At 46.2% G+C, this 12,500-nt stretch overlaps 1 protein-coding gene and 1 long non-coding RNA gene across 18 annotated transcripts in view; one reads left to right on the forward strand and one right to left on the reverse strand.

The window, feature by feature from the left end:
* The window catches only part of LOC135107002 (uncharacterized), a 184,482-nt gene that overhangs the window by 155,314 nt on the left and 16,668 nt on the right, over positions 1-12,500 (reverse strand). The window lies entirely within an intron of this gene.
* LOC135107000 (paired box protein Pax-5-like) overlaps positions 1-12,500 on the forward strand; it is a 169,956-nt gene that overhangs the window by 148,366 nt on the left and 9,090 nt on the right. For all 17 annotated transcript variants that reach the window (XM_064016522.1, XM_064016509.1, XM_064016521.1 and 14 more), the window contains 2 exons: positions 9,459-9,544; positions 12,413-12,500. The exon at positions 12,413-12,500 is cut by the window's right edge and continues 19 nt beyond it. In XM_064016522.1, the coding sequence (XP_063872592.1) occupies positions 9,459-9,544; positions 12,413-12,500 (174 nt within the window). The remainder of the gene's footprint in view (positions 1-9,458; positions 9,545-12,412) is intronic.

The raw sequence follows: 12,500 nt of genomic DNA on the forward strand, positions 1-12,500 counted from the left end.
GAAAAGCAGAAGGATAGGTAGACGAAGTGAACGAAGAGAAAAAAAAACGATAAGAAAAAATGAAGTAGGCAGGAGGAGAGATTGTAAGGCTGTGATTTAGAAAGAGGGGAATAGAAAGAACAGGTATGGTAAAGAAAGGAAAAGAAGTAGACGTGGAGAAAGGGAAGGAAAGAAGCATCAAAACGAGAGGCTGAAAAGGAAGATGAAGTCGTCAAGAGGGGAGAAGAAGGGAAGGATATAAGGAGGGAGGGTAGCAGGGAGGGAGAGAGGAAAAGAGAGAAGAGGGAGGGAGGGAGGGAGGGAGGGAGGGAGGGAGGGAGGGGATGAGGATGAAGACGTCAGCAGCTCGCCCGCCCTGACCAGTCCACTCTCACTCTCACTCTCTCCCCCTCTCTCTCCCTTTCTTCCGGACCCTCCCTTCCCCCACCTCTTATTTCCATTATTTTCCCTTATTTTCGCGCCCCACACCACACCCCCCCCGCTATTCTCCACGGTGTATGTGTGTGTGTGTGTGTGTGTGTGTGTGTGTGTGTGTGTGTGTGTGTGTGTCCAGCTGTCTGTCTTCCTGTTCGTGTTGTATCTGTTCACTGCCTGACTATTGAGTGTGATGACAAGCGAAGTAAAATACATACAAAACTCTCCGGAGGTTGCATTGTATTGTTGAAATATACAAATAAATCCGTTCAGTGTTAGGTTAGGTTAGATTTGGTTAGGTTTAAGTTAGGTCACGGTTGTTTTCGCCCGTCACTTCATACCTACTACTATTACTACTACTACTACTACTACTACTACTACTACTACTACTACTACTACTACGACTTCTACTGCTACTGCTACTACTACTACTACTACTACTTAAGAGAATCAGGAAAACGAAGACGAGGAAAACGAAGGAAGAAAATTAGGGGGTGGGAGGGACACGAGGTCAAAGATAAGTCAGAATTAAATTTCCAGACTCAACGTAAAGCGTCTTGAACTTCTAAGTCTTTTCTCGTTTACATTTTTTTTTGTTTTTATTATATTTACAAGAAAAAAAAAAAAAGACCTTGCGAAGATAGATTAAATCAGCTTCGCCATCCCGTCAAGGGGCGAGCCAGCGAGTCAGTCAGTTTAGCCACTCAGCCAGTCTTCGCCAATCACTAGGCAGCATATCAGACAGTCGGACAGTCACAAAGTCAGTCACGCCCTAGTACTGGTGAGTCTATCTACTGGGTTGAAGGAAAGGCACTTCACTAGTCTTTCCCCGGTGAACTAAGCCATTGTGTCACCCATTAAGTCATATCAGTTAGTCAGAAATCAGTCAGGCATTCACTTAGCCAGCCAAACAGTTAATTCATTCAGTCAGCTCCGTCAGTCAGTCACTTAACCAGAAGCTTTCCAATCAGCTAAATGAGTTAGCCACTCACTTACCTAGTCAAGTACTCAGTTTAGTCAGTCAGTTAGCCACTCAGTAAGTACGAGTACAGTCAGTCAGTGAAGCCATACCAACCATGCAGTCAGTTAAATATAATCTAGCCCGTTTGACCACGTAGCCAGTCAGTCAGACATTATAATACTTGTTTTTATTACTTGTTTCTGCACATTTCACTCGACAATATTTTCAAGTACCCTTCTCCTCATCATTTTCCTCCTTTCCTGCAATTACTTCCTATTAAGCCAGCGAGTCAGCCAGCCGTAAAGCAACCAGCCTTACACTCTGATTGATCTAAATCGTTCTCTGTCTACCATGAAGCTTGCAACTGCTTTAAACCTACAGTGTACAAGACCCACATAGACTGTACATGAAGCAGAGTCATTAACCAAACCTCCATGCCAACACTGAGACATCTAAACCAGCAACAACGAACTACAGTCACTGAAATGCAAACACTCAAGCTCCCATCCAACCGCCACCACCAGTACACAATCTCGCTATCCCGTGAATGTCTGATCTTGATGCTAGGATTCTACCGTCACTCCCCCATTCGGTCCATCAAGCTTCTCTTTATCTGACGGACCATCTTGGCTTCTCTACGCCCATGATGAGGGGAGAGAAGGAGGAGGACGACGAGGAGGAGGAGGAGGAGAAGGCGGAGGAGGAGAAGAAGCTGTTGGTATCACCTGCTTGAGTATGAGAGAGAGAGAGAGAGAGAGAGAGAGAGAGAGAGAGAGAGAGAGAGAGAGAGAGAGAGAGAGAGAGAGAGAGAGAGACGACACGAGACGAGACAGAAGTGAAAGGAAATAACTCAAGGGAGATAGAATGTAAGAAACGAGGTAAAGGAAGCGCAGAGAGAGAGAGAGAGAGAGAGAGAGAGAGAGAGAGAGAGAGAGAGAGAGAGAGAGAGAGAGAGAGAGAGGAAAAGAATGTCGTGTAATGGATGGAGAGAAGTAAAAAGGGAGTAGGAGAAGATCTGATGGAGGGAGGAGGGAAAAAAAGGGGAGGGAGGGTAAGGGAGAAGAAAATACTTCTCTCCAGTCCCCTAATTACTGGAAGAAGAGAGAAGAGACGATAATGATGATGAGGATGAGGAGAACGAGGAAGTGGAGGAGGAAATAAGAGCACAAGAGAAGAACAGGAAGAAGAAGAAGAAGAAGAAGAAGAAGAAGAAGAAGAAGAAGAAGAAGAAGAAGAAGAAGAAGAAGAAGAAGAAGAAGAAGAAGAAGAAGAAGAAGAAGAAGAAGGAGGAGGAGAAGAAGAAGATAATCGTGGTAGTTAAAAATAGTCACACTGGTTGAGAAGTTTCCCGATAAAAGAGGAAGTGTGACTAGAAACAATCGACTTCATGAGACAGAGAATGACAGAAAGAATGAGAGAGAGAGAGAGAGAGAGAGAGAGAGAGAGAGAGAGAGAGAGAGAGAGAGAGAGAGAGAGAGAGAGAGAGAGAGAGAGAGAGAGAGAGAGAGAGAGAGAGAGAGAAACACAGACAAATAAACAAACAACCAGAAAGACGCACAGGCAAGCAGACATCCACTTATGAATTACATGATTGAACAAAGATACATTCTACGGTAAAATCAAGACTCCAGAAAACAAGAGTGAAATTGTATATAATTGTTAGTGAGGTTTAGTTCGAAGGAAGGAAGAAACGATAGATGGAATGAGGGATGGAGGAAGTAGATGATGGAGGGAAAGATAGAGGGAGGAAAAGATGGAGAGAAGAATTGATGTATGGATGGAGGAAGGTAGAAAGGGTTGAAGGAAAAGAGAGAGAAAAAAAGCAACGACAATTTTCATTCACGTAAGAAAGGCATAACTTAGATGTTTCAGTAGCCGTTCTCTCTCTCTCTCTCTCTCTCTCTCTCTCTCTCTCTCTCTCTCTCTCTCTCTCTCTCTCTCTCTCTCTCTCTCTCTCTCTCTCTCTCTCTCTCATGTCCCCATCCATCCAACACATCCTTTCATTCTTTTCCTTATACATTTATCCTTTTCCTCCATTTTCTTTGATCTCTCTTATCCATACTCCGACTTCCTGCATCCCTTCTTATTCTCTTGACCCCATCCATGTCTTCACCTCTGACCACCCCCTCTCACTTCCCCTCCCTCCTTTTCTCCTTTCCTTCCCTCCCTCCCTCCCTTCCTCCCTTCCTTCCTCCCTGCCCGTCCTCCTTCGGTCATAAGTCCCCTCCTGTGTCTCCTGCCAAGTTCTCCCTCCGACCTGCTGATGAAGGACTTCAGCATCCTTCTTCCTTGGCACTTCTTGGCCTTCTCTCCTTCCTTCCTTCTCCTCTCGTCTCCTAACTTTTTTTCTTCTTTTTTATACCTCCTTTCCATTTTTACGGTTTTTCGCTTTCATCTTTTAAACTTTATTTTTGTTTCTTGGAATTTCTGTCGGTCTCTCTCTCTCTCTCTCTCTCTCTCTCTCTCTCTCTCTCTCTCTCTCTCTCTCTCTCTCTCTCTCTCTCTCTCTCTCTCTCTCTCTCTCTCTCCGTCCCCTCGCCTTTATTTGGACGGTTATACAGTGTCATAATCGACCTTTATTATGGTGAGAGTGGCCGCCCTTTGCCCGCCTTCGATCCGCAATCCGCGCCCCGAAATAATCAATGGCAGAGAGAGAGAGAGAGAGAGAGAGAGAGAGAGAGAGAGAGAGAGAATCCTAGCTAAGTCCGCCGCAAGGATATTATAAAAACTTAAAAGCACTGGAAGATGAATGAGAAGAAGAAAATAAAGATGAACACGCCGTATCAGTGACAGAGACAGGCAGGAGGCGCGGTGGACGGGAGGAACCAAGGGCAAAGAAGGGAGAAAAATACAATACACAACTACGTCAAGCAACTCCTTCACCCTCAGCTATGAACAAGATACTATGGACTTATTCCTTGTATCTACTGAGTGAATTGTTCTTAGCAGTTTCATAAGGTCTAGTGAATTTCATGGCAGCATCCTTCCTTAATCATTAGCCATAGTGAGACGTTTCTTCTTGTTCTACAGCCACCTCTTATCATTATACTGGCTGGAAATTGCAAAACCTATCGCTGTAGTTTCTTTCTTTCTTACAGACGCTTACGTAGATTGTATACATTGTTTTATAGTGTCGGATAATGTTGCATATAGCTCGCAGGGAAGGGGTTTTAAATCAAATGGAAATAAACATATAGACTTGTCAATTTTTTTTTTTTTTTTTTTATGAGGAACTCCGCAAAGATAAAAAAAAAATAATAATAAATGAATAAATAGAATAAAGTAAAACAAATAAAATAAAAAATAAAGATGCAATAATTAATTCTAGTGCATGCCATGGCTATAAATCGAACAGAAATTGATAAATGGACCTACGAACTCCACTAAGATAAAAAAAAAAATAATGATGCAATAGATAGAGGTCGCTGACAGATATTGCTTTTTTTTAGGGGGACAACATTTTGTAGCAGAATAAGACGTCAGATCTCTTGCCAGCACATTCACTAACCACTCACGCCAATCATCACACTATCACACAAACGACCACTTTATCAAACACCACAAATTAACGCTATATGCTTTCTCCGTACATACCACCACCACCACCACCACCACGACATTGTTCCTCCAGCTCCCCGTTTACTCCAGCTCCCTGTTAAATCATTTCCCAAATAGACGAAATGACGAGAGACTTTGAAGACGGCGACACGAGACGTCAATTTCTCCCTCGTTGTAAATAGCTGGAGGGAAACCCATAAGGACGAGAGAGAGAGAGAGAGAGAGAGAGAGAGAAAGCCACCATTCACTACCGCATCGCAAGCCGCTTCAATCCGCTTAAAAACACGAGCGCCGAAAGAAAATCCAGCGAAGACGGAAAGAAAGGAAAAGAAAGAAGGAAAAGAAAATGTTCAGGAAGAGTCAGTCTCATGATATTTTTGTGGAGATATCAGAGGAGAATTAGAGAGAGAGAGAGAGAGAGAGAGAGAGAGAGAGAGAGAGAGAGAGAGAGAGAGAGAGAGAGAGAGAGAGAGAGAGAGAGAGAGAGAGAGAGAGACATATGATCACACACGGAGTCCCTCTTGATTGTTAGGGAAACATTCGAATTTCTATTTATGCCCCCGTGCCCTTCCATGTTCATTGTTTCTCAGGGTTCCGTCCCCCGCCGATAGATGTCAGTAGTGAGGCGGGGCATTGAAGCGGAGCAGCCATCGGAACGGCTCACAATATGTTTCATGACAATATGAGCTCTATGTCAGCAAGGGGAGGGAAGGAGGGAGGGCAGGAGGGAAGAAGGGAGGGAGATGAGGGAAGGGTGGCGGGAGGGAAGGACACACACACACACACACACACACACAGGGAAGGGAAGCTGTTAAGAGGAAGAGAGACCTGAAAGAGGGAGGGAGGGAGAGAAGAGATGAAAATAAAGGGGTGGAGAATAGCAGGGTAAAGAGATAGGGGATGAAGAGAGAGAGAGAGAGAGAGAGAGAGAGAGAGAGAATCATCAGGTAAACGACGTACATAATAATAGCGAGGGAGGGAACCTTGTAGGGTGCCATGGGAGTTAGTCGCGCCTTCCTTCCCTATACATACAATGGAGTTACTGCCAAATACATTCCTTTGTTTATTTTTTTCATTATACGCTCTTACAACTTCGCTTTTCCTCTCTCCTCTTCTTGTACTTTCTTCTCCTCCTCCTCCTCCTCCTCCTCCTCTCCATGTACTTTCCTTCTCTCTCTCTTCTCTACTTTTCGTCTTTCCTACTGTACTTTCTTCTCTCTTTTCCTTCCTCTCTGCCTCAAATTGTACTTTCCTCTTTTCCTCCTTGTTCTTGTTTCATCTCCACATTTTCTTCTTCTCTTCTTTACCTTTCTCTCCTCCTTTTCTCTCTTCTTGTTTACCCTCAATCGCTCTTACGCGCTTTTCATTTTTCATTTCTTTTTTCTTTACCTCCTTTTTTTTCTCTCTTACTGTACTCTCCTCCTCCTCCTCCTCCTCCTCCTCCTCCTCCTCCTCCTCCTCCTAGCCATCTCTCAGCCTCAAGTCTTGCAAGATAAGCACTTCTGAAGCAAAAAAAATAATTCAAACATACAAAGAGAAGAATTATTATTTTGTTTGAATCGTGAAGGAAAAAAATAATGCTAATATTGATCTCGAGTTGTTGTTTATGGCGTTAAACGAAAAAAAAAATAATAAAAATAAGGAAAGAAGGAAGTGAGGAAAGAAGAAGGGAGAAGAAGGGAAAGGAATGAGAAGGGGAACCGAGAAAGGGAAGGAGGAAAGAAGAGGGAACCAAGTAGAGGAAAGGAATGAAAGTGTTTTGAAAGGGACAAAGGAGAAGGGGAAGGATTGAGTGGAAAAACTGAGAAAGGGACGGAAGAAGAGGGGGGAAAAATAAAGCGTAGAAGAAAGGAATGGAAATATTTTGAGCTTTTTTTCTTTTTAAACGACGATGCTACGAACGAGAGGAAGAATTAGAAGATAACGAAAGGGGAAAGTGTTCTACAAGTTATGTACACTGTCTTTACATACAGTGACATGAAATCATACGCAACAGTTCTGAATATGGGAATAATACGCACCCTTATTCATCCATCCATTACATTTCTCCCTCCTTTTCCCTCTCCTCTCTTTCTCTCAACCCTCCAGACTCTTCCAATCCTCCCGACACTCCCTCCAACCTATCTTTGCATCCCTCTCCGCTACCCTCCAGCCTCCCTTCCCTCCCTCTGACCTTCCTTCTTTATCCCCTGCCCCTCCATCCCGCTCCTCCTTTCACCCCACAGACTCGCTATCCTTCATTCTAAAAGTTGCAGGAAACTTTTTATTACCTTTCAGAATTAGATCATCTTCCGCCAGCCAGTTAATTATCAAAGGGAATAGATTAGCGTCGTCGGGGAGCGCTGTGGCCGAGGTAAGGTTTCGGCCACCTACAGCGCTGTCTTGGGCTTGTATTCTGAAACGCTTTGCTCTCTCACCACGACTGTTTTCCAAGGCCACAGAGAGGCTTAGCCAGGTTTTCAAGAGTGTTTTGCCTATTAATAATGTAGAAATCTTGTTAATCTGTTATTAGAACAGTAAAAAACACATTTGAAAACCATTGTAACTTTTGAGAGTAGTAGAGGTGCAGCGGAGATGTGTTTCAGAATACGAACCTTGGTGCCGTGGTCTCCCTCACTTATCCCAGCTCTCCTACGCACAGTTAAAGGAGAGTATTGTAGGAAGAAATAGGGAGAGAAGACGTGTATAATGTTATGAAAGCTCCCTTTTCTGTGGTAGAGGATTTATGAAAGAAAGATTAAGCAAGGAAAAGGAAGAAAGGGGGGAAAGAATGAAAGAGAAGGCGATCGGTCATCAAGAGTCATCAGCAGTCAGTGTGAATCACCAGGAATCATCACAACTCACTCTGAATCACCGCCATAAATCACCACCCAAGTCACGGCAAGACACGCTGAGTCATCTGAAGTCTGTCTTGAGTCGCTGCCAATCACCTTAGATCACCTCGAGTCATCCCTGAGTCATCACCATATACCTTCAGTCATCATAAATCATTCTGAGTTATCTAGCGTTAAAGTAAGTCACGCAAAGGTTATCCTGACTTTTGTTATAGTTATCCAAGTCAGCCTGAGTCACTTTTAATCATCCTACGTAATCTTAAGTTATCCAGAGTTATCTCGAGTCATGGTAAGCCACGTGAGAGTTGTGCCAGTTATCTAGAGTCACCTAGAATCAGCTAAAATCATCACAAAGTTATCCATAGTTATCCTGACTTAGCCTGAGTCATTTCGAATCACCCAAAGTCACCCAGAGTCATCCAAAGTTGCCCACAGTTACCCAGTCATTCAGAGCCACCCAGAGTCACCCGAGTCACCCCGAGTCACCCCAAATATAATCAAATAGTGGAGGCGATGATCCATTTTCCGGCATGGCTCGTGACGCGGCTCCCTCGGGTCCTCTGTGACATTTACCAAGAGCTCCTGTTTCTAATCTCTCCCCCTTTGTGAGATGATTATCATTTTGATTAGTGATTCACTCGGGAAGAGGCAGGCAGGCAGGAAGGGGGGGGCGTCGGGAGGGAGGGAGACAGGGAGGGAAACAGGGAGGGTTAAGTCGGAGGAGTGTTGGCTTTGGTGACAGCAATTGGCTGGGACTGGTGTGTTAGGGGAGTGCTGTGGTGGTGTTGTGGTGTTTTGATGGATTACTTTAGTGGTAGGCCTGATGGGATGAGTATGTGGCGGAGTTGCGGTGATTTGAGGATGTTGCTGTAATGGTGGTGGTGGTGGTGGTGGTGGTGGTGGTGGAGATGAGGGAAGCAGGGCGGGGCATTGTGGAGGGAATGTGGTAATGTGTCATCGCGTTCTGGTTTTGAAAGGAGTGTGGCGTTGAATCACATGACGGAGGGACTGCCTACTGCTGACGATGCCACGAGTACCCTGCTGCCGTGACCTTGGCGGGGCGTCGCGTGCAGTGCAGGGCCGCGCCATTGTTACATCGCGAACAATCACTTTTCCTTTCGCTTTTTACAGTCGCTTTCAATTGAATCGCAGCTACGATCCTTTGTTTCTGGCGGGTTGCGTGAATGCACTTAAGCTTAGAACAGATAAATCAACATAAAATGACGTCGTGAGACCCACAAATCGGGAGTCAGATATATCATAACAATACCAGAGCTGCGACAATACTCAGGAACAAGAAAGCGCGCAGCCACGCTCCCCCGTAAGGTCGAATTTCACCCTCGACCGCCAGAGCAAACCCACCCTGATGGTCGTGTGATGGGCGCGTGCTTCTCCCCCTCGTTGAAAACACTCCAAGTCCATCAAAAGCCATTACGGGAACCCAGAAGCGAGGGATTAAGCCGATTACAGCATACAAGATGAATTATTACGGGTTTAAAATGGCTTGGCTCGTGTCACATCGAATGAACTGGTGCACAGAGTCACTTTAGAAAGGAGGGAGAGAGAGAGACAGGCAGGAAAGGAGGGAGGGAAGCGCGCTGAGAGAAGTATAAGATGATGTCTTTCCTGTACCCCCAAAGTTTTCAGTCTACGCAGTTGTGATATTTTATTCTTTTCTTCTTTTGTTCCAGACGAGCATCGTGACATGAACGGCCACCACGAGGATGACCTGAAGCGACAGAGAACCCAGTACAACACCGACCCTCTGTATACCAATGTAAGTGGTCCAAAGAAGTTCTTATAAGATGGCTATGTCTGTCATTTACTATCACTAGCCATATTACGACAATAACAAAACTACTTCTACTACTACTACTACTACTACTATTACTACTACTACTACTGATAGGAAATGACACAAGCTTGTCAATACCTCCACCAGCCTCGAGGAAGGGGTGATGTTGGAGAAGGGGACGAGAGAAAGATGGGAGAGAAGACCACAAGCAGAGGGAGCAGGCCTTAAGAGCAGTGGGAAGGAAGGAAGGGAGGGAGGGAGGGAGGGAGGAAGGAAGGAAGGAAGGAAGGAAGGAAGGAAGGAAGAGAAGGAGAAGGAGGAACAGGAGAGGGAGACAGAAAGAACCATCCGTCTCGAGCCTCAGTACTCGGCGATATTACACATGCAGGAGAACAGGGCCTCAGGGACCTCTTAAATTGTCGAATTTCAATAGGGGTAATTTATTTTCCTCAAGAATAAGAGAAAAGGTATCTCTAAAACTGACCTTCTCCTCTTCCTTCTACTCCTCTTCGTATTTCTCTTCCTTCTCTTCCTCCTCTTTCTCCTCCATTCCTCCCTTCCTCCCTTCCCCTTTACGGCTCCCTGTCCCCCTCCCCTCGCCCTCTTCCCCCCAGTGCGAGGCACCACGGCCAAGACAAAGAGATCTTATTCCACCATCTCGGGAGAAAATGGTGGAGTCTCAGATGTCCTACAACAAAATTGAGCAATAAAACAGATTTATTATATCCCGGCGCTCCAAATCACCAAACAAAGCAGTCCATATCTTTCATAACCCTTGGTGGAAGAGTCATTTGTAATCTTATTGGTCAATTCGTGATGCGAGGCCCCGGTCAGCGGCGACCAATCAGACCTCTTGGATCATATTCCCGGTCACAGGAGGGCCAATCAGAGGCCTTATTACCTGCTTTGAAATTCCAAGAGGCGCCGTGCCAATCTCAATTTGTTGAGGCAGCTGATTTATGGCAGCGTTACGGTCCCTTTTATTTGTCTTCGAGCCGTCTTCCTTCGCCTTTTATTTGCGCGGGGATCGTAGCCCCCAAGTTATAGCGCAGACATTTTGGTTTATGGTGGTGGTTGGCTGGCGGGACCGTGCTGCCAGCTCCCCCTACCCGCCCCCACCGCCCCGCGTCCCCCACCCCGTCGTAATATCTCCCGCACCCTTTTCTCCCTTTCTGTATGGCCCTGTGCCACCTCTTCCCCTCATCTCCTCCCGTATCATGTCAAGCTGACCCGCTGGCACTGTTCCCTCCTGCTCGTTCCCCGCGGCTGGCCACCGGAGCGACAAGCACGCTCTCCGGGAATCCATTTTATGCTCACTGAGACTCACCACGACCTATTACCAGGTGCGCCTCGTGACAAACCAACCGAGCGCCGCCCTCAACACTCTCACCTCACCGTCACTTATACTCGTCGCCTCCATCAGTATAAATACAAACAGTAATGATAGCACAGGCACGAGCGTGACGGAATCGATTTCTCATTTTTTCCCCGCGACGGTTAATAAATAATACTCAATCCTGACGTCATACAACTTTATGGAAAACAAGAGCTGGCATTAAGCACTCAAGCGGCCAAGGTTCAATGTTGACTCTACCGATCCACGGAACGCCCCCCGACCCCTCGCCATGTCCGGGGGACCACGGCGAGCCAGCGGGCAGCCCCACCCACTAATTTTCGAGGTGACGGTGTGAGCTGGCCCGTTCATCACACACACACACACACACACACACACACACACACACACACACACACACACACTTAGAGGAATCAATGTCATGTAATGAACCACTTCCCCCTATCACTGATGCAACGCTCAACTGCAAGAGGGTTAGGGCATAGCAGTGCTCCTCCTCCTCCTGGTGCTCCTCCTCCTCCTCCTCCTCCTCCTCCTCCTCCTCATCCTCATCCTCCTCCTCCTCCTCTCCTCTCTTTCCCCTGCCGGCCGCGTGCACACACACACTCACTCACAACCAACGACTCCAGGACTGCCAAAAGCTTTCACATCCAGCGGTGATTATGGTTTCTCTCCAGCCCGCCAGCGCGATTCGATCAATTCACTTACGTACCTCGCTGCTACGCCAAGTTTTTATGTGCTCTCTGTAGGAAGCGTGAGTGATGGGTTATGGAGGGCAGTTAGCGCTCTTAACACCACCACCACCACCACCACCACCACCACCACACTTCCAGACCGCCATTATACCCCCAGTACACTGCACCAACACCACCAGTATACTCAACCAGTTCCTTGTCCTTTCCCTGTACGTATTCTTTTTGAAGATTGTCACACACACACACACACACACACAAAACGTCTTTAATAAGTTAAGAGCGCGTCCGTGGTAGGTTAAAAAAGTAGGTAAAGTGTTGAGTTGACTTACTGACTCCACTCTCGGCCAGTCGACCTCTGTGCGCACCTGCCAGTATAGGATTTCCAGGTAACCCTATTTGGCCATGTACATAATGAATAGCCTCCTATGCTGTGTTATGGTGTGCTGTGTATGTGTGTGGGTGGGTGTGTGGATGGATGTGTAAGTGGGGTGTGTGTGTGTGTGTGTGTGTGTGTGTGTGTGTGTGTGTGTGTGTGTGTGTGTGTGTGTGTGTGTGTGTGTGTGTGTGTGTGTGTGTGTGTGTGTGTGCGCGCGTGTGCGTGTAGGTTGGTGTTGAAAAACGTAGTTCGAGAAAATGGCCAGGAAAAAAATGGCTGGGAAATGCCTGAAAAATGTTCTGAAAATCACTAAAATAAACAAATAAGATATGTCCCGTAATATTAAGTTATAATATTTAGTAATAATGTTAATATTTATGAGCATTTTATCATCCTCTCACTCCACCTTGACTTCCCTCCCACAGATGTTGTGGCCAAAGCAGTGGCCGCCCCTGAAGACTGAGGACGCCGCCAAGACCCTCCTGCCAGACCTCGGAGGAAGTGTCCCGAGCG

This window comes from Scylla paramamosain, chromosome 14 (genome assembly GCF_035594125.1).
Source record: "Scylla paramamosain isolate STU-SP2022 chromosome 14, ASM3559412v1, whole genome shotgun sequence".
NCBI classification, from domain to species: Eukaryota; Metazoa; Arthropoda; class Malacostraca; order Decapoda; family Portunidae; genus Scylla; species Scylla paramamosain.